The sequence below is a fragment of the Cetorhinus maximus genome, chromosome 5 (genome assembly GCF_964194155.1).
Source record: "Cetorhinus maximus chromosome 5, sCetMax3.hap1.1, whole genome shotgun sequence".
Lineage (NCBI taxonomy): Eukaryota > Metazoa > Chordata > Chondrichthyes > Lamniformes > Cetorhinidae > Cetorhinus > Cetorhinus maximus.
Genome location: NC_135883.1, coordinates 152,042,700 through 152,069,655, shown reverse-complemented (window position 1 = coordinate 152,069,655; position 26,956 = coordinate 152,042,700). Strand labels below are relative to the sequence as shown.

The 26,956-nt window shown below is 42.4% G+C and overlaps 1 protein-coding gene across 3 annotated transcripts in view; it reads left to right on the top strand.

Moving 5' to 3' along the window:
- The window catches only part of slc4a1ap (solute carrier family 4 member 1 adaptor protein), a 161,515-nt gene that overhangs the window by 8,757 nt on the left and 125,802 nt on the right, over positions 1-26,956 (top strand). For 2 of the 3 annotated variants that reach the window (XM_078542708.1, XM_078542710.1), the window contains exons 2-4: positions 14,438-15,126; positions 21,363-21,558; positions 24,323-24,445. In XM_078542708.1, the coding sequence (XP_078398834.1) occupies positions 14,438-15,126; positions 21,363-21,558; positions 24,323-24,445 (1,008 nt within the window). Of the gene's footprint in view, positions 1-8,174; positions 8,206-14,437; positions 15,127-21,362; positions 21,559-24,322; positions 24,446-26,956 lie in introns of those variants that run through there. The other variant, XM_078542709.1, reaches the window with a different exon arrangement.

Sequence of the window (26,956 nt, the reverse complement as noted above, 5' to 3'; positions counted from 1 at the left end):
GAAGAGCCAGCATGGATTTCTAAAGGGGAAATCGTGTTTAACTAATTTGCTGGAGCTTTATGAAGAGGTAACAGAGAGGGTTGATGAGGGTAATGCTGTTCATGTGGTGTTAATGGACTTTTAAAAGGCATTATATACAGTGTCACACAACAGACTTGTGAGAAAAGTTATAGCTCATGGAGTAAAAGGGACAGTAACAACGTGGATACAAAATTGGCTGAGTAATAAGAAACAGAGGGTAATGGTCAATGGATATTTTTCAGGCTGGAGGAAGGTTTGTAGTGGAGCTCCCCAAGGGTCAGTATTGGGACTCTTGCTTTTCCAGATATATATTCATGATCTAGCTCTTGGTGTTCAGGGGACAATTTCAAATTTTGTGGATGATACAAAACTTGGAAGTATTGTAAACTGAGTGGAGGACAGTATAGAACTTCAAATGGACGTGGACAAGTTGGTGGGGTGGGCAGATAGGTGGCAGATGAAGTTCAATGTGGAGAAGTGTGAGGTGATTCATTTTGGTAGGAAGAACATGGAGAGGCAATATAAAATAAGGGGTACAATTCTTAAGGGTGTTTCAGGAGCGGAGAGACCTGGGTGTAAATATGCATAGATCATTGAAGGTGGCAGGATAAGTGGAGAGGGCAGTTTATAAAGCATGCAGTATCCTGGGCTTTATTAATAGGGACATAGAGTACAAGAGCAGGGAGGTTATGCTAAACTTATATAAGACACTAGTTAGACCTCAGCTGGAGTATTGTGTATGGTTCTGGGTGCCACACTATAGGAAGGATGTGAATGCATTGGAGAGAGTACAGAAGAGGTTCACAAGAATGGTTCTTCAGATGAGAAACATGAGCTATGAAAATAGATTGGAGAGGTTGGAACTGTTCTCCTTGGAGAGGAAAAGGCTAAGAGGCGATTTGATAAAGGTGTTTAAAATCATGAAGGGGCTGGATAAAGTAAATAGGGAGAAAGTGTTCCCGCTTATCCAGGGATCAAGAACTAGAGGGCACAGATTTAAGGTGACTTACAAAAGAAGCAAATGTGATGAGAGAAAAAACTTTTTCACACTGAGAGTTTTGAGTCTGGAATGCACAGACTGGAAGCGTGGTGGAGGCAGGTTCAATCGAGGCATTCAAGAGGGCAACAGATGATTATTTGAATAGAAACAATGTGCAAGGGCACGGGGAAAAAGCAGGAGAATGGCACTAAGTCATGATGCTCATTTGGAGAGGCAGTGCAGACACGATGGGCCGAATGTCCTCCTTCTGCACCGTAACAATTCTGTGACTAACCTTTTGTGATTCCTGCACTAGAGCACCCAGAGCCCTCTGCATCTCCAAGCTCTGCAATCTCTCACCATTTAGATAATGCTTTTTTTATTCTTCCTGCAAAAATAGACAATTTCACATATTCCCTCATTATATTCCATTTGCCATTTCTGCCCACTCACTTAAGCTATCTATATCCCTTTGTCGCCTCCTTGTGTCCTCTTCACAGCTTACTTTCCTACCTATCTTTGTGCCGTCAGCAAATTTAGCAACCATACCTTCAGTCCCTTCATCCAAGTTATTTACTTGAATTTTTAAAAGTTGAGGCACCAGTACTAATCCCTATAGCATACCGCTCGCTGCATCTTGCCAACCAGAAAAAGACCTATTTATGCCTACCCCCTGTTCCCTGTTAGCTAGCCAATCTTCTATCCATGCTAATATGTTACCCCCTACACCATGAGCTTTTATTTTTCGCAATAACCTTTGATGTGACACCTTATCAAATGCCTTTTGGAAATCTAAATACAGTACATCCATCAGTTCCTCTTTATTCACATCATAAGTTACTTCTTCAAAGAACTTCAATAAATTGGTTAAACATGATTTCCCTTTCACAAACCATGTTGACTCTGCCTGATTACCCTGAATTTTTCCAATTGCCCCGCTATTACACTTTAACCAATAGCTTCGAACATTTTCCCTGTGACAGATGTTAAGCTAACTGGCCTGTAGTTTCCTGCTTTCTATCTCCTTCTGTTTTTGAATAATGGAGTTACATTCTCTCTTTTCCAATCTAATGGGACCTTCCCCAAAACTAGGGAATTTTGGAAAATTAAAACCAACACGCCAAATATCTCACTAGCCACTTCTTTTAAGACCCTAGGATGAAGTCCATCAGGACCTGGGGACTTGTCAGCCTGCAGGTCCAACAATTTGCTCAGAACCACTTCCCTGGTGATTTAAATTTTCCTGAGTTACTCCCTCCCTTCCATTTCCTGATTTACAGCCATCCCTGTGATGTTACTTGAATCCTCTATAGTGAAGACCGATGCAAAATACCTGTTCAATTCATCTGCCATCTCCTTATTTTCCATTATTAAGTTCTCAGAGAGACTATAGGACTAACGCTCACTTTGCTAACTCTTTTTAAAAAAAGTTGTAGAAACTCTTGTTACCTGTCTTTATATTTCTAACCAGCTTTCTCCCATACTCTAATTTTTCCTTCCTTATTAATCTTTTGGTCATTCTTTGCTGTTTTTTTCTATATTCTGTCCAATCTTCTGACCTGCCACCCATTTTTGTACAACTATATGCTTTTTCTTTAAGTTTGATATTATCTTTAACTTTTTTGGTGGGTCTTCTCCTTGGAATTTTTCTTTCTCATTGGAATATATCTATTCTGTGTATTCTAAAATATCCTCTTAAATGTCTGCCACTAGATCTGAATTTACCTACCCCTTAACCCAATTCGCAAGTTCACTTTAGCTAGCTCTACTTTCATACCCTCATAATTGTTTGTATTTAAATTTAAAATACTAGTCTTAGACCTACTCTTCTCTCCCTCCAACTGAAAGTAAAATTCAATTATATTATGATTGCTGCTACCTTGGGGTGCCTTTATTAAGTGGTCATTAATTGCACAATACCAGGTCTGTATAGCCTTCTCTCTGGTTGGCACTTGAACATGCTGTTATGAGTTCCTCATCTAGGTTACCTTTGCCCATCTGATCTTTCCAGCCTCTATGTAGATTAAAATCCCCCATGATTATCGCTGTACCTTTCTGACAGGCTCCCATTATTTCTTCCTTCATCCTCTGTCCTACTGTGTGGTTACTGCTCAGGGCCTGTACACCACTCCCCCAAGTGACTTCTTGCCTTTATCATTTCTCATCTCTTCCCAAACCGCTTCTACATCCTGGTTTCCTGAACTTAGATTATCCCTCTCTAATGTGCTAATACCATCATTAAATAACTGAGCCACCCCTCCACCTTTTCCTAGCTTCTTGTCCTTCCTAAATGTCACGTACCCTTCAATATTCAGGTCCCAATCTATGTCATTCTGTAGCCATGTCTCTGTAATGGCTATCAGATCGTACTTATTTATTTCTATTTGCGCTATCGATTCATCTGTTTTGTTTCTAATGCTACGTGCATTCAGATACAGAGCCTTTAGTTTTGGCATTTCGTTATTTTCATAGCTTCGATCGTTATCTGCTGATTTATTCTTAGATTTGCACTCTCTGTTCCTTTATGTCACAGTCTATTTATCCCTTCCCATATTTATATCTTTCTCTTTTGCCTTGTCTCTAATCTTTGATTTACTGCATTGTCCCAAATATGATCCCTTGCGCCCCCCCCCCCCCCCCCCCCCACCCCCATTTAGTTTAAAACCCTCTCTATTTCCCTCGTATGCAGCTCGCTAGAACACTGGTCCCAGCATGGTTCAGGTGTAGACCGTCCCAACGGTACAACCCCCACTTTCCTCAGTACTGGTGCCAGTGCCCCACGACCCAGAACCCACTTCTCCCACACCAGCCTTTCAGCTATGCATTCACCTCTCTAATTTTATTTACCCTATGCTAATTTGCACATGATTCGGGTAATAATCCAGAGGAGGTTCTGCTTTTTTAATTTAGTGCCCAGCTCCTCATACTCTCTATGTAGAACCTCTTTCCTGGCCTGTCCTGTTATTGGTACCTACATGGACCACGACGACTGGATCCTCCCTCTCCTACTGCAAGTTCCTCTCCAGCTCTGTGCACCTACCCCGATCCCTGATGCTAGACACGTAACACAGCCGCCTGGACTCACGCTCTCGACTGCAGAGAACAATATCTATCCTCTCGACTGTGCTCTCTCCTATCACCGCCACATTCCTCTTCATTCCCCCACTTGAATGGCATCCTTCACCATGGTGCCGTGGTCAGTCCATTCATCCACCTTGCAGCCCTTCTCTTCATCCACACAGGTAGCAAGCATCGTGTACCTGTTGGACAAAGTCAGTGGCTGAAGCTCCTTCATCACCACATACTTGTTCCCCTTAGCTGCCTGATTTGCAGTCACATCCTTCTGTCCCTGACCATTGGCCAACTCTGCTTAACCTAAGGGGAGTGACTGCCTTCTGGAACAAAGTGTCCAGGTAACTCTTCCCCATCCCTGATGCCCCCAGTATCAGCAACTCAGACTCCAGCTCAGCAACTCGAAGCAAAAGTTGCCTAAGCTGCAGACACTTTCAGCAGATATGGTTGGCAGTGCATTCCACAGATTCCCACATGTTAGAGTCACAGTGCACCACCAGCCCTGCCATTTCTGCCCATTATTAATTTAATTAGTCAACTTGTTAATAATTTACACGATAAAATAATAGAAAGTTGCACTCTTAGCTTGGAGAGAAGGGAAGAAAGTCGCCAATCGCTGGAGGCTGAAAAAAAAGTAGAAAAAGGAGCACCTCTTTCCCCCTCTGCCCTGAATTCCCACCTGAACCAAATTTCCCACTCTAGTGCTGGGGCCTGAACTATTAACAATTATTAATTATTAAAAACCTGTATCAATGACTTGGATGAAAGGACCGAATGTATGGTTGCTAAATTTGCTGATGATACAAATATAGGTAGGAGGGTGAGCTGTGAAGAGGACGTAAGGAGTTTTCAAAGGGATATGGGCAGGTTAACTGAATGGGCAAAATATTGGCTGATGGAGTGTAATGTGGAAAAATGTGAACTCGTTCAATTCGGCAGGAATAATAGAAAAGCAGCATATTATTTAAATGGAGAGAAATTGCAGAACTCTGCGCTACAGGGGGATCTGGGTGTCTTGGTACGTGAATTGCAAAAATGTTAGTATGCAGGTACAGTAAGTGATTAGGAAGGCAAATGGAATGTTATCATTTATTGCAAGGAGAATGTAATATAAAAGTAGGGAAACATTGCTATAGCTCTACTGGGTATTGGTGAGACCACATCTGGAGTACTCTGTACAGTTTTGGTTTCATTATTTAAGGAAGGATATAATTGCATTTGAAGCAATGCAGCGAAGGTTCACTCGTATGATTCCTGGGATGGTGGGGTTATCTTATGAGGAAACATTGGACGGGTTGGGCCTGTATACAGTGGAATTTAGAAAATTGAAGGGCGACCTTATTGCAACATATAAGATCTTGAGGGAACTTGACAGGGTGGATGCTGAAAGGATGTTTCCCCTTGTGGGGGAGACTAGAACTAGGAGTCATGGTTTAAAAATAAGCGATCTCCTATTTAAGATTTTTTTTCTCTGTTGAATTCTCTTCCAAAGAGAGCAGTAGAGGCAAGATCATTGAATATTTTTAAGGCTGAGTTACTTATATTCATGATTGACAGGGGAGTTGGAGGATAAAGGGGCTAGACAGGAAAGTAGAGGACATAATCAGAGCAACATGATCTTATCAAATGGTGGAGCAAGCTCAAGGGGCCGAATGGCCTAATCCTGTTCCTAAGTCACATGTTTGTAAATATCTGGGTCTGATTGTTACAAAAAGCACATTTCAGATGCCACAATTTCAGACCAGAACAAAAGACCTTCACTTCAGATGAGTGACAATTCAACAGCATTTTCACTGCAGATAAATTAATCCAAACAAAGATATTAGTATCCAGCTTGTAGCTTTTGTGTATGTGTGGTTTCAAGGGATAAAATATAGGGTGTTTGGATTTGGCAAGCCTTGTCCAGTAATCTTACCAAATTTTAATTTCTGAGCTTTGGCAGCTCTGCAAATATCTGTAGGGTTTTCAAGATCAAAATTGTACAGGGGAAGGATTGGGCTGAGCAAGAGATGTGACCATATTCTGAGTCCTGATCTGTTTTAATGCATGGTGAGGATTAGGGACTGAAATTAATTTCTCATTCAGTAACAATTTAGTTAATGGCAATTATCCTGTACACTTTAATAGAGAAGGGATACCTCCGGGGTCACAATGCAGTAATTTGATCGAGGATATTTGGTTGATAATCTGTAGTTAATCGCTTTTCACCCAAGACCTTCTGCCGCACCACCAACATATATAATGCCTGTAATGTGGAAAACCATCCCAAGGACCTTCATAGCGTAATTCCAAAATAAGGAGATATTAAAAGATTTCCGGTTTGAAAGCACTCCTGTTTTAGCTTTCACATAATAGATGGTTTGTAGATTGCATGGGTTCTTTATTCCAATTTTGAAGGACTTTTTGTCAATAACTGGTGTCACAACTGAGTTCGATCAGTGTACACTGAAGGATTAACAATGATCTAATCACTGTAAATTAATGTAGTAATAAGCTTCATTGAGCACATCCACTCATGACCCATCCATTATATGAAAATCATTTAATTTCCGAACTTTATTAAGGTCATAAACAGCAGAAGTGAAGCTCTAGTGGTTAACTTTTATGGTTCTTTATATTACAGCATTGCTGCAGCTCTGATTTGACAGCAACTGTGTATGCTAAATGCTGTGATGCTGTACCTTGAGACCGGCCATTTCTTTGGGCTACATGCAATCCCAACTAAAGAGAAGTCTTTTTTGGCAAGCTGTCAGCCAGCAACCTTTTTGGTGAATTTTCTGCTTATCAAAGTGAGAGTGAATAGGATGGTGTCCATTTTGGGCACCCATTGTTAACCATCAAACACCCTCTGGTGAGGTGGGCATAGAGCAAAATGCCATACAACCTGCCTCAACAATATGTCCCTGCCCCAGTCTCATCCTCAGAAAAAACCTCCTATGGCACCAGTACCACAGGCTTCTGCTTCCAACTCAAGCCATCCCATGGCACTTCCGAAGATGCCCATTATTACTGAATGATATTCTGCTATGGGCATTAGGACGGGAGAGAGGGCAAATCTTATAGCAAGTTCCCCACCCAGTCACTTTTTGAACTCCCCATGGTGGCACTGATTGAGGACAACTAGGGATAGGCAATAAATGCTGGCCCAGCCAGCGAAGCCCACATCCCGTGAATGAATTTTAAAAAATGAATGAATTTTTTTAAAAATGGGAGCAGGTTGTATACCTCTCCTCTCGTGGATGTGTATTGTGGGAAATCAACTCAAAGCAAAATTATGTGGTTTTTTTCTTAAAATCACAATCACAGAATTGTTGCAGCACAGAAGCTGGCCATTTGGCCTGTCATGTCTGTGCTGGCTCTCTGAGATATTCACCTAGTGCCACTCCCCTGCCTTCTCCCTGTAACCTCGCACATTATACCTTTTCAGATAATAATCCAATTCCCTCTTGAATGCCTTGATTAAACCTGCCTAAACCAAATTCTCAGGCAGTGTATTCCAGATCTTAACCTTTCACTGTGTGAAAATGTTTCTCCTCATGTCTCCATTGCATATTTTGCCAATTACCTTAAACCCTCTTTAATGCTTCCACCAATGGAAACAGTTTCTCCCTATGCACTCTGCCCAGACCCTTCTTGATTTTGAATACCACTATCAAATTTCCTCTCAACCTTCTTTTCTCCAAAGAAAACAATCCCAAATTTTCCAATCAATCTACGTAACTGAAGATCCTCATCCCTGGAACCATTCTCATGAATCTTTTCTTCAATCTCTCTAATGCCTTCACATCTTTCCTATAAAGTGTGGTGCCCAGAACTGGAGGCTCCAGTTGCAGCCGAACCAGTGTTTTATACAAGTTTAACATAACCTCAAGTAAAAATAGAAGGTGTTGGAAATACACAGTAGGCTGTGGCAGCATCTGTGGAGAGAAACAGAAACAGAGTTAATGTTTGTGATCTTTCATCAGTGTTCTGGAGGAACTTGGAGGAATGCAGAGATCTCTGAGCATAGTGGAGCTATAGGAGGTTACAGATAAAGGGAGAGGGCGAGGCCATGGAAGCATTTAGAAACGAGGATGAAACAGGAGCCAATACAGGTCAGCGGGCACGGGGTTGATGGATGCACAGGACTTGGTGTGAGTTTGGATACAACAGCAGAGCTTTGAATGACCTCAATTTTACGGAAGGTGCAAGAATAATTGTTGGAGTGATCAATTCTAGAGGTAACAATGATATGTGTGAAGCTTTCAGCAGCAAATACACGGAGGCAGGGATGGAAATGGATGATGCTCCCAATGTGGAAGTAGGTGGCCATGGTAATGGAGAGGATATGGGGTCAGAAGCTCAGCTCGGAGTCTATTTGGATGCCAACACTATCTAGTTCAGCCCCCGACAGTAGCCAAGGAGAGTGTTTGGAATCGGTGGCTAGGACTGGAGTTTGTGGTGGGACTGAAGACCATGGCTTCTGTTTTCCCAGTATTTAATTGGAGTACATTTATGTTAATTCAGTACTGGATGTCAGGCAAGCAGCTTTTATATCATAAAATTATTTTTTTAATATGTAACTTTGATTGAAGACAGAAGCCCTAGGCTTGTGACAAGGTAAAATGCATTCTACTGATAGTATTTCTCTTTGTCTTGTTGCATGCTGCTCTGTGCTACATATTTCTCTGGCTCTGCTTCACAATGCAAATAGTCGGTAGTTTTCCCAGCAGTCATTTTCAACCCTCTCAGGACCACTGAAATTTCTGATTCTTATGGAAGTCCATTGTCCCAGCTTCTGAAAGACAGTGTCAGGAAAAGGAATACAGTGTGTCATGGCACAGTTGATGGTAAATGCTGAGTTGTTCAAATCCCAAAGGGAAACTTGAAACAACTGCCACAACTTGTTTCGCAGTTTGTATAAATTTCGAGATGTGTGCCTTGACTTCAGTAGTAATAAGACCACCAAGTCTTACAGGTTTTTATAAAACTAAATTAAACATTTATTAATAAGAGAAATGATTTTTAAATACATACATAGATCTACAAATTACTACTATGTAACTTTTAAATCCCCTAATCAATCTAACTCCCAGTTACACTTTTGTTAAGGCAACAATAAGACACACAGATTTTAAAAGATCCAGGCAAAGAAACACGATACCCTGAACAAGTCGAATTCCAAGCTAGTTTTCTTAACTTCAGTCCTTTGAAGACAGCAGCTTGAGGCATAGATGCTGAAGACTTTTTCACACTTGTAAGATCTTAAAATGCCTATCCTTACACACAGCTTTCACACCTTTATACATATTTTCCCCTTTGAATGCAAATACCCATTATCCCACTATGTCTTTGGACTTTATATTCCTGATAATAAAACCCTCTCATAGCACTAAGTTTTACCAGTAACCTTTGGGAAAAATAAACACACTGTTTCTAAACTTCACCTGGCTAGGTGACACATTTCACCCCTCTTTTGAAAACAATCTAGCGTGGTTTATTTAAAAATGCAAATGTTCCCTTGACACCTCTATGTTTACCTAATTACCATTTCAAACCTAACTTCCCAGACTAGCTGCCTCTAATTCAATTAAGCCTTACACACACACACACACACACACACATACCCACAGGCACATATAGACACACAGGCACATATAGACACACAGGCACATATAGACACACAGACACATCCCACTATTATTTTTATTTTACAGTAAATTCCAATAACATTATGAGAATTATTATATCTTCTTAGTAAGTGTTAAAAGTTGTAACTTTTTTTTCAACAGTGATGCACTAACAGATTTTTAAAATGTGGAACTGCTGCCACTCTGCTCACGGCATAAAGTATGTGTGGCCCCATACAGACAGGAATCTAATTACCCTTTCGGATTTCTGAAGGCCTGTAGACCCCAGTTTGAAAACATAGGATATAAATCTATTTAAACTTGGGCCAGAAAGTCACTTTCTCCAGCATTCTGTTCAAGAGAGCTGGAAAGGGCTGGTGGTATTGCTGCTTTCAGGAGGTCATTATACAACATTGACAGTTCAAACTTTGATTTGGAAGATCCATTTTAGTTGCTCTCCAGTGTATTCAATATGAGAGTAGTTTGGCATCATGTCTCAAGGAGTCCTAAGTGCTACACAGAAAAGAATAGTGCCATCAAACCAGAGCTGTCACTAAGAAAAATGAAAACAGGAAGAAGAGAAACTCCTTGTTCATTCCTTAGATGAGACCTCACAAAATAATAGCCTATTATTAAAAGGCAGGCATAAAGGAATAGTTTAATATACAACTGGATATTAATCAGTGGTTCCAAGAATAAGTGCATGAAAAGATTGTATTGGGGCAGTTTTACCCAGTGTCTACAACACAGAAGCAGGTCTTCTGAACCAACTGGTCCATGCCAATGTTTATGCTCCACAAATGTCTCTCCCTACCCTTTTTCACCTAGGAACCTATTCTTCCGTTCCTTTCCCTGTATGTGTCTATGCCAGTACTTGTAGTAGCTGTAATTAAATTCCTTTGGGTGTGGTGGCTTACATAAATTCATTGTTGACTGAGCTGGTTGAACTTGAACAAATTTCTGAATAATCACATAATGAATAATCGTCCCCCACCTTCCATCACTTTCCTGACGATGGGGCAGTAATTCGCTGGTTTGGATTTTTTCCTGCTGGACAGGACATACCTGAGCAATTTTCCTCCTTGCCAGTTGGAACTGTACTGGGACAGCTTGGCTAAGGGTGTGGCTAGTTCTGGAGCACCAGACTTCAGAACTGTTGCTGGGATGTTGTCAGGGCTCATAGCTTTTGCAGTATCCAGTGCCTTCAGCCATTTCTTGATATCACGTGGAGTGAATCGAATTGGCTAAAGACTGGCACCTGTAATACAGGGGACCTCCTCCTCAAGATGACCGAGATGGATCATCCATTTGGCACTTCTGGCTTACAGTGGTTCCAAATGCTACATATCAGTCCCCTTATCAGAATAAAGGGACACTCATTTAAAACTGAGATGTGAAGGAATTCCTTCTGAGGGTAGTGAATGTATAGAATTCTTTACCCCAGAGAGTTGTGGAGGCTAGATCACTAAGTATTTAAAGAGGAGGTAGATAGATTTTTGAAATATCGGGGAGGTGAGGGCTATGAGGAGCTGGCACGAAAGACAAGTTGAGGCCTGGGCAGATCAGCCATGATCTTATTGAATGACGTGGCAGGCTTGAGGGGCCGAATGGCCTACTCCTATTTCTTATGTTATGTTCAGCCTTGTCCTTTGCACTAATATGCTGGGCTCCCCCATCATTGAGGATGAGGATATTTGTGGAGCCTCCCCTTCCTCCTGTTAGTTGTTTAATTGTCCGCCACCATTCGCAACTGGATGTGGAAGGACTCCAGAGCTTAAGTCTGATCTTTGGTTGTAGGTTCGCTTAGCTCTGTCTATTGCCAACTGCTTTCGCTGTTTAGCATGCAAATAGTCCTGTGTTGTAGCTTCACCAGGTTGACACCTCATTTGTAGGTATGCCTGGTGCTGCTCCTGGCATGCCCTCCTCTTTATTGAACCATGATTGGCCTCTCGGCTTCGAGGTAGTGGGAGAGTGGGGGATATGTGAAGTCATGAGGTTACAGATTGTGGTTGAATACAGTTCTGCTGATTGCCCCCTCGTGGATGCCCAGTTTTTATTTGCTAGTTCTAAATCCATCCAATTTAGCATGGTGATAGCGCTAGACAACACAATGGAGGGTATCCTCAGTGTAAAGACGGAACTTGGTCTGTGCGGTGATCACTCCTACCAACACTGTCGTGGACAGACACATCTGCAACAGTCAGATTGGCGAGGATGAGGTCAAATAGGTTTTTCCCTCTTGGTTCCCTCACCACATGTCTCAGTCTCATTCTAGCCACTGTGTGCTTTCTGACATGGCCAGCAAGGCCAGTGGTGGTGCTACAGATCCACTGTTGATGATGGACATTGAAGCCCCCCACCCAGAGTACATTCTGTGCCCTTACCACCCTCCATGCTTCCTCCAAGTGGTGTTCAACATGGAGGAGCACTGATTCAACAGCTTGGGGGTGGGGGACGGGGGCAGGGTGGGTGGGTGGGTGGGTGGGAGGGAGGGGTGGGTGGGTGGGTGGGGGGTGGTGGGCTGGCAGGGACGGGGTAGGTGGGGGGCGCGGGGGGCGGGCGGGTGGATGGGGAGGCGGTGGCGGTGTGGGAAGATGGTGGGGGCGGGCGGGTGGATGGAGGGGCGGTGGCGGTGTGGGAAGAGGGCGGAGGGGTTGGTGGGGGGGTAACCAGCAGGAAGTTTCCTTGCCCATTTTGACCTGATGCCAAGACACTTCATGGGGTCTGCAGTCAATGCTAAGGACTCCCAGAGCAACTCCCTCCTTACTGTATACCACTGTGCCCACCGCCTCTGGTGGGTCGGTCCTACCGGCGGGACAGGACTTCCCCAGGGATGGTGATGGTGGTGTCTGGGACATTTTCTTTAAGGTATGATTCCGTGAGGATGACTATGTCAGGCTGTTGCTTGACTAGTCTGTGAGACAGCTCTCTCAATTTTGGCACAAGCTCCTAAAGGTTAGTAAGGAAGACTTTGCAGGGTCAACAGGGCTGTGTGTGCCGTTGTCGTTTCTGGTGATTAGGTCGATGCTAGGTGCAACTTCATTCCTTTTTGACTTTTCTGTAGCAGTTTGATACAACTGAGTGGCTTCCTAGGCCAGTTCAGAGGGCAGTTAAGAGTTAACTACATTACTGTGGGACTGGAGTCATGTGTCGACCAGAACAGTTAAGGATAGCAGATTTCCTTCCCTAAAGGATAGAAGTGAACCAGATGGGTTTTTACAACAATCGACAATGGTTTCATGGTCACCATTACTGGTATTAGCTTTTAATTCCAGATTTATTAACTGATTTCAAATTCCACCAACTCCCATGGTGGGATTTGAACCCATGTCCCCAGAGCAACAACCTGGGCTTCTGGATTACTTGTCCAGTGACATTACCTGCAGTATTGAGGAAAGTAAAAATAAGTTAGCTCAGCTCAAGGCCGAGCAGGAAATCAAGATGCCAAAATCTTCCACCTGTCTCTTTATCCTGTTAGCCTAACTTTGCTCTCCTGCAGTCTTTCAGCATTTCCTATATCCTCTGATTTGATGTCATCAGCAAACTTCAATACTGGTCCCTCAATTCCTAAATGCAGATGGTTTTATAGCAACATGAAATGGGACTCATTTAGATCACTACATCTTTCCACTTGGAGAAACTCCTTTCTGCCCTCCAATATCCTCTCTATCCGTGTGGTCCCTTTTCCCACAAATTCGTGACCCATTATCTTTGCCATAGCACTCTTTCTGTGGGGCATTGTCAAATTCTTTATTACAGTCTGAAAAAACTACATCTAGTATATTTTCTTGTTCCATGCTCTGTATTGTTTCTTCTAAGAATTCTGAAAGGTTGATCAAGCACAATTTTTTATAAATTCATGCTGTGTTGATTTACTAAAGTTTCCCCAAATAATTTCTACTTTTATTTTCAATTTAAACACCATTACTTTATTAAAATTGGAAGTTCAACTGACTGGAGGGAATTACATTTACTTATTTTCCAGTCCTCTGGTCCTTTTCTCTCAATTATTTCCTTCCTAGAATTTAGCTCCATGGGCACAGGGCAACCTTCACTTCCCAAAAGGGGTTACCAATGCTTACCATCGTTTCCAGGCTATTTGAACCAAGCCTGTGCTCACAGCTTCTAGCAGGAGTCACTGATCGCAATCATGAGCAGGAACCCTGACCCCTCTCCTTCCACACTCGTCGGGAGTAGAATTGAAGTCTATTCATATCCTTGATAACTCCCCAGTTCACAACTGTAGTTAAAGATGAGGCCCTCCCTAGTCTGTGTGTCTCAGCTGTTTCTGAAAAAACTTACTGGGAATTTAGTGACTCTTTGATTGGGGAGCTACAGTTTAAATACTTTTATCAAGACCATACTTGGCTACAGATGGCGTGTTAGGACAGCTGTGTTAATATTCAAAGTTTCAACTTAAAAATATCTGTCATTTGATGTAAGTTTTTATGATTATCACTATAGTTCCATTGTAAGCAAATTCTTTAGCTCAGTTCTAACAGTTTTTTACCCACAATGACTCATAGAAATGGAGAACTATAGAAGTATGCAGCAAAGAAAGAGGCTATTCTGCCCACTGTAACTATGCTGGCTCTTTGCTTGAACAACTCCAAACTAATGCCACTGCCCTACCCTCTAGCCATAGCCCTGTATCTTCCTCTGCTTCAACTGGTTATCTACTTTCTCCACCACCCACCACAGATGCTCGAGCCATGGAACCATGTGCTGCATTGTAACACAGTTCTTTTTGTGACAGATTCATTAAACGGTGATGGTTTTAAGAAGCCCTTGCTCCCTTTGGCCTCATCGCAGAAGAGGGAGAAAACTCACCATCCAACCACTCCGGCTGCTGGCACCGAATTTACTGAAAGTGTTAAAATTACCGAAGAATCTGGGCTGAAAGTTGCAGCAGCTACGGAGAGCTCGACAGGCCCGGACCAAGAAACCCGACCTGAACTCGAAGAAAAGCCTGCGGCAGATCAGCAGCACATTGAAAAGCCTCGCCCCAGTGCCACATCGCTGCCAATAAAACGCAGGTATTCCGCCATCAGGTTACCTTCAGATAAATACAAGCCCTGCCCTCCGCTCCCATATGTGGAACCACCATGGGGAGGACTAGCGGAATCCCCTTACAGCTTTGAGATCCTCAAGAACGGCAGCATAGTCTCGGACATTGGTCTGAATTCAAAGAGCTTTTATGTCGTCGGGCGGCTACCAACCTGTGACATCTCTCTCGAGCACCCTTCCATCTCCCGGTACCATGCCATAGTGCAGCACAGGCGAGTTGCTGATGGGGAGAGTGGCACTGGATTTTACATTTACGACTTGGACAGCACTCATGGGACCACAGTGAACAAACAGAAAGTCCAGCCAAACTGCTATCAGCGGCTTAAAGTCGGCCACGTTATTAAATTTGGAGGGAGCACGAGACTCCTGGTGTTGCAGGTGAGAATGGAGTCAACTCCAGGGATAAGTGCACATTGGTCTTTGGATTTCACTACGGTGTAATGGTGAATGTGTGTCATTTTTATACCAAGTTCAAACATTCTGTACATTTTTTAAAAATCTCTCAGACCTAGCAGTGACACATAAACAGCCATCAGTACTTCACCCTTGTGCAACCCAGGTCAACCATGATTAGAAGGACAGAATCTACTTGTTGGATGAGGCTTGATTGTGTCTGGAAGGGGCGAGAGGAATATTATGATGCATGGGTGAAATGGCCTTGGTTACAGTCCTGCCAGGGATGGTAGAAGTGTTGAGAGCACTTTGGGATGATTAGTTGAGAGTTTTAAAAAGAACCGCCTTCAGCAAAATGCATTGGTATACATGTATGTGACTGTATTGAACAGTAAATTCTAGGCATGATTAAGACCTGATAGCAAAGTTTCAGGCAAGTGGGAGTTGCTGTATCCACATTTCACGTGCACGCTGATGACTCACTGGACAGTGGAGAGCCTACTCCATGGAGCCTGAAAAGATCCAGATAGTTGAACATTTGGTCCCATCTGCATATCCGATGGGTGTGGTGACCTGATTGAACATCACAGTGTGAAGTTTCCATGTGATTTACACCCAGATATCAGTGGAATCAAATTAAGTAATGGTAAAGACTTTTAAGCACAAGTGAATCATGTCCATAATCACCATACGCTGAAGTATTGGCGATATTTTAAGCTGGTTCAAAAATCTGTTTACCTGAAGTAGTCCTGTCCGCAAACCTGGCCACATCCCCCACCCCAGTTGGAGCAGCAAGATGCTGCTGATTATGCTGGTTTGGAGGTGCTCATCACATCGTGCTGATACCCGGAACCTGTGGTCATATATAACCAGTGTTAACCACCTAAACTGCAGTGACCAGCAGTCAGCTGAAGCCTGTCCCAGGTCTGCTTCTGTTGCTGCTGCTACAATTATTTTAAATTGAATCAGTTAACTATAGCAGAGCAGGGAATACCTGTGTAAGTTTAATGGCCACAGGCCTTTTATACAAAGAGTACAGGTTAAAGCAGTCAGTTGAAGTGAATTAGAAAGTAAAACCAAGTGCATTAACTCAGCCAGTTAAAGAATAACTCATTTCCTACCAATCCCACTCCCCTTTGAGATCCTGGCGAATCCCCTGTTCCAATCACTGGTCGATTGCAGTGATTCCTAGGAAGTTTTACATTCATGCTGATGCTAATGGGTTTGTGCAGAAACCTGAGTGTCGCTTCACCTCAGTAAAACCAGTACAGAGTCTTGTGCGTTCTGGCTACAATTCGCCAATTGCACCCCAGGGTAACCCCATGGAGTAATTGTAACTGTATTACAAATGTAATCCTGTGCCTTTACAATTTTTTATCAAGGCGAAGGGTCTAAATGGTAAATTACAAATGAGAAGGTACTAAATAAGAGGGAAGTCTAGTGTTCCTACTTACCCAAAATGAAATAGGTATAGGGAGTAAGTTACCAGGAAAGACTTGTTGAAATACACAGTGTAATTGGGTTTGGGAGACATTTCAATGTGCTGTTGGTGAGAATAAGGATTGAGGGATAGGGCAAGGATATGATGGTCATCATGGAAAAAAGATGGGCTTGTTAGCCTCAATGGCTTTTTACTGTTCCTACCATTACATTCTGAAAGCTGACTTGATAGACCGGTCATAGAATGGTACAAACTCTTAATTTATGCTGTGAAACTTTTCCAATTGGCCAATCTTGCAACACCTTGATTTTTCAAATTCTTTTCTTTATTGGCAATTTCATCTATGACCTCGCCCCTCCCTATCTTTGGAACCTCCGAGATCCTCCAATTCTGGCCTTTTGTGCACCGCTGATTTTCATCCCTCCACCTTCGGCAGCCGAGCCTTCAGCTGTCTCGGCCCTGATCTCCAAAATTGCCTCTAAAATCTCTGCCTCTCTTTCCTCCTTCAACATGCTTTTTCAAATCTGATACTTTGACCACGCTTTTGATCAGCTGTCATTAATATCATTCAGCTTGGTGTCAAATTTGTTTGACAATGATCCTGTGAAGTACCTTGCTACATGATACCGTGTTAAATTTGCTCTATAAATGCAAATTGTTGTTGCAGCTAAGCAAAACCACATTGCCCTTTTTTTAATAATAGTGCTCACTCAATTGAGTGGCTCTCCAGCGGTTAAAGAATCGCTGCAGTACTGGTTAATACCACGTTTATTTTTGGAGGGAAAGGAGAAGAGATGGAGAGAAAACAGCCTGATTAGTTTCTGAAAGACCAGTAAACTCCAGCATTGTCCCCGGACAATACACAAAAGTAAACCTGAATTTAAGCCAGTACAATTTAATATTATGTTACATAGATCAAAATGCTTTCCATAAACACCTCGAGGTTTCGAATGACAGAATTTAATCGGAATTGTTTGTCAAAGATTGGTTGGACACAGTACAAATTTTTCAAATGTTCACCCTTGGTAAAGTGGTCATCCTCTTAAACCAACATGAAGGTTGAACAGAAGATCAGCACAAGCTGCCAAATCCTATTTGTTTCTGTTTGTGAGCAGGTGCACACTGTCTGGCAGCTGCCACCGAATCTTCGCCAGTGCAATTTTTTTTTTTGTTTAAAATGCTGCAACCAAAAGCCAAGGTCTCTACAGTTACCATTTACTTTAATTTGTTTTCTCCCTTTAATCACACCATCTCCACTTGATCACAAGGTTCTATAGAATCATAGAAATTTATGGCACAGAAGGAGGCCATTCAGCCCAATGAGTATGATGAAAAGGAGCTTTCTAACCTAATCCCATTTTCCAGCTGTTGGTCCAGCACTTCAAGTGCATATCCAAGTACTTTTTAAACATGATGAGGGTCTCTGCCTTCTAAAATATCATCCCTCTGCACAGCTGTAATTGTTTTTTTAAGCAATATTGCACTTCCTTTTTTTAGTGTCCCTCTTTATCCTGACTGAAAATCCTGTAATCAGGAATGTTGAGCTGCAATTCTCACCCTTCTTTAAACCATGTTTCAATAATAGCTATGATTTCACACTGCCAAATGTGTCTCTGCATGTACTCAGCTCATCTGCCTTATACATTAGACTCCTTGCATTGAAGCATATACCATTAATCACTGACAACTGCTTTGTTGTCTATTCCCTAGCCTTTGTTTCCTCTGTCTTCCATACTAGCGTAATAAACTTACATCTATTTCCAGCTTTGTTTCTCTCCCTTCTCAATTCAGACTGAGTTTCCCATTTCCCCTGCCAAGCTGGTTTAAACCCTCCTGAGCAGCTCTAGCAAGCCTCCCCATCTGACTTATACAAGTGTCACCTCCTCCAGACCTGTCCCAATGCCCCAGGAACCTAAAGCACTCTCTCCTGCACCAGGTCTCTAGCCATGCATTCATCTGCACTAACCTCCTATTTCTGTACACACTAACACCAGGAGTCATTAAAAAAATTACTAACCTTGAGATCCTGCTCATTAATTTATTTTCTAGCCCCCTAAAATCTGCCCAAAGGACCTCAGCCCCTACGGATATGGACCTTGATATCCGGTTGTTCACCCTCTCCCCTCAATATTCTGCAGCTGCCCTGCGACATCCTTGATCCGAGCATCATGGCGGCAACATACCACTCTGGAATCACTTCAACAGCCTCAGAAAGGCCTACCTGTTCCCTTAACTAGAAAATCCCCTATCACTATTGCTTTCCCAATTCTCCTGTCCACCTGTATGGCTGAACCACCCATGGTCCCGTGGACTTTGCTTTGGTTGTATTCCTGAGAGGAACCATCACCCTCACCAGTATTCAGGACTGGAGAGCAAGATACAGTCAGAATACTTGTGCACTCCTTGTCTGTCTGGAGGTTACCCATTCCCTTTCTGCCTGAACACACTTGAGCTGCAGGGTGACCACCTCCAGTAACATGCAATTCACAAAACTCTCAGCCTCACAGATGCTTCGCATGTCAACAGCTGCTGCTCAAGCCCTGAAACCCTGAGCTCAAACTCCACCAGCTGACGATACCTTCTGCATGTGTGGTTGAAGTGTCCTGTAGTTCCCACATGGCACAGGATGTGCATTCAACTGGACTGTGGTACCCTGCCAATTTAGTAGACTAGGATCTAAATTTATCAGAAAAGAACTTAAGACTTTCCCATAATCTGGGGAAAAAAAATCACTCAGTAGCTACTCGCCAGTCAGCTCTTTTCCTTGTACTGAGGTCACTTTAAATGGTTTTTCACCTCACTCCCTGACCCTTACACTCCCTTATCTCTTTCCTGCGCTTGATTTGGTCCGTTTCTTTACATCTGGTCTCCTATCTTTTGCCGTGCTTTTGGAATCTCCGGTGTGCTCTTGTTCCTTTATATCCAGCCTCTGGTTTCTTGTTGCACTTTTTACTTTGGCCACAGAATGCTGTGCTGTACCAGGAGGTATACAAGGACAGTTCAAGTGATTCTTGCCCCTTTTTCCTTTGAGAAAATCTGTCCATCTGCATATTTGATACCTCCAACATAAAATGTGGGAAGCTGTTGGACAAAACTTGTGTCCTGCCACACCGCAGTTGTATGGAGGGGTTCCGTTTTTCAGTGTGGCTTTGCTTGTTTTGATTTTTTATGTCTTTCAATATTAACATTTAACAGACTTTATTCACCATAATGTAATTTATCTGAGTATTTTTTTAAAAATGTAGTCTCCATTGAACCTGTCAGATCCTAGAATGCAGCTCACCACCACCTTCTCGAGGGCAGTTAGGGATGGGTAATAAATTCTGGCCTAGCCAGCGACGCCTACATCCCTTGAAAGAATTTTTTTTTAAAATCGCAGTTTCTTTATCTTATCCAGAACCCAGAGCCATCAGGGAACAATAACATTCCCAACATATTATTTCTGAAACAGTGGTTTTCTATCTGCTTTAATTTAATTCTGCTGTTGCACATCTCTCATGATAGCTGCTCCCTCTCATTTTTCCCGTAAGCCTTTGCATTCCATCTTCCAGCCACTAGTATCTCTCTCCTTACTCCCACGCTGCTGCACCCTGCCCCTTTTCCTGCAATCTCACACAAAAAACAAGCTGATGCCAGGTTGTATATTCACTCCAACAACTTTTATTTAAATGCCTTGATGTAGTAATACAACCCAAGGTGCTTTGTAGAAGTGTTATCAGACAAAATTTGTCACTGATCCACACATGTAGATATTAGGACAGGGCTTAGTCAACAAGGTAGGTTTTAACGAACGTCTTAAATAAGGAGAGAGAGGTGGAGAGGTTTAGGGAGGAAATTCCAGTGCTTAAGGCCTAGGCAACGGATGGCATGGCAGACAATAGTGGAACGATGAAAATCAGAGATACACAAGAGGCCTGATATGAAGGGATTCAGAGATCCCTCAGGGTAATGCAGTTGGATAACATCTGTCCTGCACCTCTATGTTCCAGAGTCTAACCAAATTTGGAATTGATTTGCTAAAAGTGGAGAGAAAGACAAATGCACGGCAGGCAAATGCATACACGTGCAGATTGCTTTGTCACCCTGCTTGATCATGAGCCCCCTCATCAAATCCATTCACATCTTGTGAATGATGCATCCCACCACTTTGATTCTCTCAACTCTGGCCCCAAGAAGAGAGGAGCCAAGAGAAATAGAAGAAGGAAAAAAAGAGAGAGAGTAACTCTGACACAGGGAGGATCTTGGTTTTGCCCAATGTTTACACCCCCTTCACCATCCTGCCTTCCCCCCACCGAAATCTTTACCTGGTCTCTCGCATTAACAAGATTTTCTGCCATCTGTTTCCTGAACCATCTCCTGTTAGTCAAAGTAGAAATGAAATTATTTTTAAAAAGATTTAGTAAAAACTGGATTGTCTGCTCACTTTATCTTTCACCCCTGCACCAAACAAAAATAAATATTTAAAAAGATTAGAAGTGGGGTAGGGTGACATATATTGAACTAATTCCTAAGAAAGCATTCGACCTTCATTACAGTTATCCAACACAGGCTAACTTCTTGCTATAAGTTTTAAAAACCAATTTATCAGAGGTCCTATCAGGCAATTTTCAAATTGTAGTTAATTCGAATAGGCCAATAACAATCCTACCAGAACATTAAACACAAAACTGGAACAACTGAGTTGAAGTATACTTGGAGTTTTGTTCTGGTGAGGTTATTAGAGCGGAATAATGTGACCTTCTAGTTTTGTTATGAATTTCATGATGCTGTTTGTGTGCAGGGCCCAGAAGAGGATGAAGATGCAGAGTCTGATTTCACCGTGACTGAGCTGAAGCAAAGGAGTCAGCAGCACAAGCAGCTGGAGAAGCGAATGCTGGGAGAAGATTCCGACGAGGATGAAAATGTGGTCACCGAGCCAGTAGAACAACCAAGGCCACCTGCAGCCAAAGATGTCACTGGTTGCACGTGGGGAATCGGTAGGTGTACTTACCATGTAGAGCTATGACACTTGGTAGGTATTTGGCAGGCTTGTCCAACCTTTTTTGCGTGGGGGTGGGAACACATTTCCATTTTTTTTTCTCACTTAAGGGGCTGATGAGCAAATTTTCGAAACACACATGATTTCAAAAGAAAAAGTTGAATATGAAGAAAGGAAACAACTTGCTGAGCAAAAATAAAGCCGTGTCAAAGTAATAAATTGGAGTAATTAATGAAGATGAGCGTGAGAGGGTCAGAGTCTGTATGCCCGTCTCACTCCCAATCTCAGGGTTCTGACTCACCCTCACCCAATGTGTGAGTGGCAATGAATATCTGGTGTGTGGGGATGAGCGTGAGTGAGAATCCAGAGATTGGGAGTGAGCCAGACACACATACACACTCTCACTCACTCTCACTCTCCCCCCCACCCCGCCATTGCACGCAAGCTCCTCCCCCCCACCCCTCCGAAACCCTGCTTTTCCCCAACATACTCACCACTGCTGGTGTTTGTTGCTCCTGCAATCACAGTAGTGAAACTATCAGCAGCAAACGTGGGAGAGGACTGGCCTGTGATTGGAGGAGCAGGCCCTTGCAGAATCTTCAGTTTCACTTACCTGTCTTCCAGGCATTTTGAACAGTAGCTTCAGGGGCTACAATCCGTCCCATGGGTCATGAATTGGACAAGATACAGATTCTGTAATCGGCCATGATCTAATCGAATGGCTCACTCGTGTTTGCACATTTCAATTTCATGTGTAGTCCTTCAGCTTTCAGCAAACTCCTGTCAAGGCAAGTTCAGGGCTGCTATCAGGAAGTCTTTTCACACACACAGTGATCACTTTTTGCATAGCAATTAAATTATCTGAAATGCACTGCCTGGAAGGGCATTAAAAGAGTCGATAATAACTTTCAAACTTAGCGATACACTTTAAAAGTTTTTAAAAATGCAGGACTATGGGGGAAGAGCAGGGGAGCAGATTAATTGGATCTTGTTTGCAAAGAGCCGGTACAGGCATGGTGGGCTGAATGGCCTACTTCTGTGGTGTGAGATTCTTAACACAGAATTAATTTCTTGGTGAGGTAGTAGAGAGTTAAAAAGAAATTCAATCATTTGAGGAACAGTCAAATACCATGAAGGAGAAACTATGCATTCTTTCTGAGTGGATGAACTTAATTGAGCCAAATTGCCCATTTAGAAACAGAATCAGAACAAATAGGTTCAACCCAAATAGTACCTGTTCATTGTGTACATATTTATTAATTTAACCTGAAAAATATTACTTTGGCAGACAAATGTTAAATTACATCAACGCTACCTCACTTATTCAGAGTGACAAAATTACCTAGCAAACAGGAACCGTGGCTTTTCAAATGGAGGCCAAGTTGCACACTATGCTATTTTTTGTACATCAATCTGTAACAAATTGATTTCTTCTTTTTGATTTGCCGATATATAACCTGCATATGTAGGAAAAAAAAACTGCCAAGCAAAAAGGAGTTTATACTGGGAAACTGGAACATTTAAAAAGAAATCTGTGGCAAAAAGGGATTGAAATAAATATAACGGTTTGATTTGATTGACAAGGAGGTTGTGGAGAGGGTCAGTCGATGTGATTGAGGGTAGTCAGGCATGGACTGTGGAAGGAATGGGCTTTATGGACCATATGGACTTCTTGCAACGTCGCTCTTCTTACTTAAGCTTTAAGTAATGTTGTACTAACATCGCAGCACTTTTTATGTGAGGAATTGTTTGGTGTTTGTCCCTTGTTACTTCAGCACAAGGCCACTGAGAGCAGAAATCCTACTGACCAAAAGACAGCTGTTTTGATAGGATTTTTGGCCACACCATGTCTTTAAAAACCTTCATAAACTCTGCATGGTAAACTTACTGCCTTTTTTCTTAAAATCATACCCACCCTTCAAAAAAGGAGCTGCTCTGATTCCCATTCATGATATCCATGAATTGCTCGGCATATTCAAGTCTGGTATTGAGCTCTGCTGTGTAAGTGGAGGCTAAGTTGCTTCTTGTTGTGTAAGTAGAGGGACCAGTTCACAGCCTTGAGGAAAACCTAATGGTAAATACAAGGACCCACATGCTGTAACAAGGAAACAGTAGGACGGATGACCAAATGAGCCGAAGTATCTTCTTTATCTAAATTTATCATGTACCAACGACCCTTGGCTTGGGTGTACAGCGCCTTCATTTTGTAGTCAGCAGGCTTCTGTATTGTCCACTTTCGAGGAAAACCTGATTCCCTATGCAAGGACCCATATTCCAGACATCTGAGATGCCACAGATTTCTTGAAGATCGGGGTGTTTATACCACACATCTGGAAATGGACAGCTTTACTTCAGTACCCTCCCCACCCCCACCCCCCTTCCCACCCACCGCCAGCCGCAACACTGCCACATTTTTTAATGTGTAAATTCAATCAACTAATAAAGCAAATATAAAGAAAATTTTGTAAAAAGAAAGCTGTAATTTGTTAAAAACTGAACATGCTAATTGATTAACGAGCCCCCATCAAGCTCAACTAGTAATTTAATAACTGTGACTTAGCTTTTTCCTGTATCTCACCCCTTCCCTCTCTTCTTCCTAGTACCTATTGTACCTACTATTTTATATTTATTGCTTTAGTCTGAGACCATCAGGAGTGAGTCTCTATCTCACTTGGCAGCAAGTGATCTGCTATTCAATGAATTATCATATAAAGTAGACTGTGTCTGCCAGATCTGTGATTGTTTTTTAAATATTTCAACAGTTGAGGATGCAGTGGAGGATGAAAGTGAAGACAACCCATATTCCATTGAATTTCAGGAAGACCAAGAAGCTTTTTATATCAAAGACCCTAAGAAAGCACTTCAGGGCTTCTTTGATAGGGAAGGTAGGCATTTTTTTTAAACTACTATCAGAAAATGAAATAACCACTGCAGAATTAACAAAGGCCTCGCTGTCAAGAAAGGTGATGTTATTTCAGTGGTGCATGGTGTTATATACAAAAAGGCAGCCAAGTTATGTGATTTCACTTTTCATTTCTAGTTTTTTCCTACCTCTCTTGAAGGCACAGGCGCTTGCTGGGATACAATCTGCTTGATCCATCAGCTCTCCAGTTCCTTGCCCAAACAACCTTTTTAAATTTGTTGTTGTTTTTTAAATTCATTCATGAGATGCGGGCATTTGCCCATCCCTAATGGCCCATGAGAGCAGTTAAGAGTCAAACACATTGCTGTGGACCTGGAGTCACATGTAGGCAAGACCAGGTAAGAATGGCAGATTTCTTTCCCTGAAGGACATTGGTGAACTACAATGATTTTTACAACAATCAATGATAATTTCATGATTACCGTCACTGAGACTAGCTTTCAATTCCAGAGTTTATCGTGAGTGGGATTTGATCCCATGTTCCCAGAGCACTGGCCTGGTCCTCTGAATTACTAGCCCAGTGACATTTCCACTATACCACTGTTTCCCCTAACACAGACGTCGAGTCTTTGACCACAGAGGGCATTGCAACTAAGCTTAATCATCTCCCCATCCTAAGTGTATTCAGAAATATTACAGTTTCCAGTAGAGTTGCTTGGTAGGGATTGAAAGCTGAAACCATTGCACCAATCCTAGAAATAATTTTCTTGAATGTGTGGTTTTAGTTTCATTTTACTCGCAACCTTCAGAAGAAATTTCAACCTTGCTTTAACGAAGTGGCCAACTTCTCAAAATTCTCATTCTTGTTTCTAAATTCCTCATGGCGTTACCTTACTCTTCCCTATCTCTGTAAGCTCCTTCAGATCTGCAATGGTCTGAGGACTCTGTCCTCCTCCAATTCTGGCATCTTAATGCATCCCTGGTTTTTATTGCTGAGGTCATGCCTTCAGCTGCCTGGGCCTTAAACTCTGAAAATCATTCCTCAACACCTCTTCCTCTTTACCTCTTTCTCCTTTAAGAAGCTCATTGACCAAAATTTTGCTCACCTGTCCTAATGTGTGCTCAATGTATCTTGGTGTCAAATTTTGCTTGATAATGCCCCTGTGAAAGCAAGTTATGTTAAAAGTGCTATATAACTGCAAGTTGCTGTTTTTGGTATATTTTAGTTTTATTATTGGGGTGCCGTAATGTGAACATAATTCTTCACATCTGTATTTTCATTCTGGTTTGCTCAAGATTTTTTTGTGTTTCAATAAAAACAGCCATCTCTGGCAACTCAAAACGCCGTAATTAAAGCTGTGAAGTAATAAACTGGGGCCTGAATGACCAAACTTAATTCATCCATTTCAATACCCAGCACCTCTTCCAAAAGTCATGAATTATTGACCAGTAAAATAAAAAGCTGCAAATCTGCATCAAATACATGGAAGCACACAGCAAATTAATCATCTATAAGTAGGAAAGAAAGGTCTTGAGGTATCATCAAAACAAATGTTGGTTAGTTTGTTTCAGTCTTGGAAAGAGGGAGGATATAGTAGCTTTTTGTTTGTGACAGAAGGAAAAAGACTTACGATTGTACAGCGCTTTTTACGACTCCAAGACATCCCAAACTGCATTACAACCCATGAAGTACTAATGAAGCATTGTTGCTGTTGTGATGTAGGAAATGTGGCAACTAGTTTGCACGCAGCAAGATCCCACAAACAGCGGTGTAACTGATGACCAGATAATCTGTTCTGGTGATATTGATTGAGAGATAAATACTGGCCAGGACAACCTGCTTAATCCATTGCCTTCTTGGAAATAGTACCATGGGATCTTTTACATCCATCTGAGTGAGTTCAATATCTCATCTGAAAGATCTATATACATCTCTCTATTTATGGAATTCTATCCTCCGTCAGTCTGTACCACCTGTCCCATGATTCGTCTGTCATGTCAAGGATGATTCTTCCTCGCAGAAGGCTGATGGAAATGAGAGGTCAGTGTTGGCTGTAGGCTTTCAGATTGTCTTATGAACCCCATCTTGGCCTTGCAGATCCCCCCAAGGGAGGACATCAGTTGTCAGCTGGCACTGGTGGTGACGAATTGTTGGCTCAAGCAACTGTCCTTTTCTTGCCGTTTTCTCTCAGCAACTGCTCTTGCTGATTGAATGGTCTTGACACCATTTTTGATGATGGATAGTCATTTTGGTCATGATTTGTTAAATCTGTTTCCCACCTGTTAGATTAATGGATCAAACCTTCTTGGGGGCTTTAAGATTGTCTTTGAAGTGCTTCCTTTGCCTCCCCGTGTGAGCGGGCTCCCTGGCATAGCTCTGAGTAGAGCGCCTGGTTGGGCAGTGCTGAGTCTGGCATTCTGACAACAAGTTCCATCCAGCTCGGCTGATGTGAGATTATCGTGAGTCAGTGGTCAGCTACCTCCCACCTAGTTAATTACGAGAGAGATCGGAGCAAGAAAACTCTGAATGCAC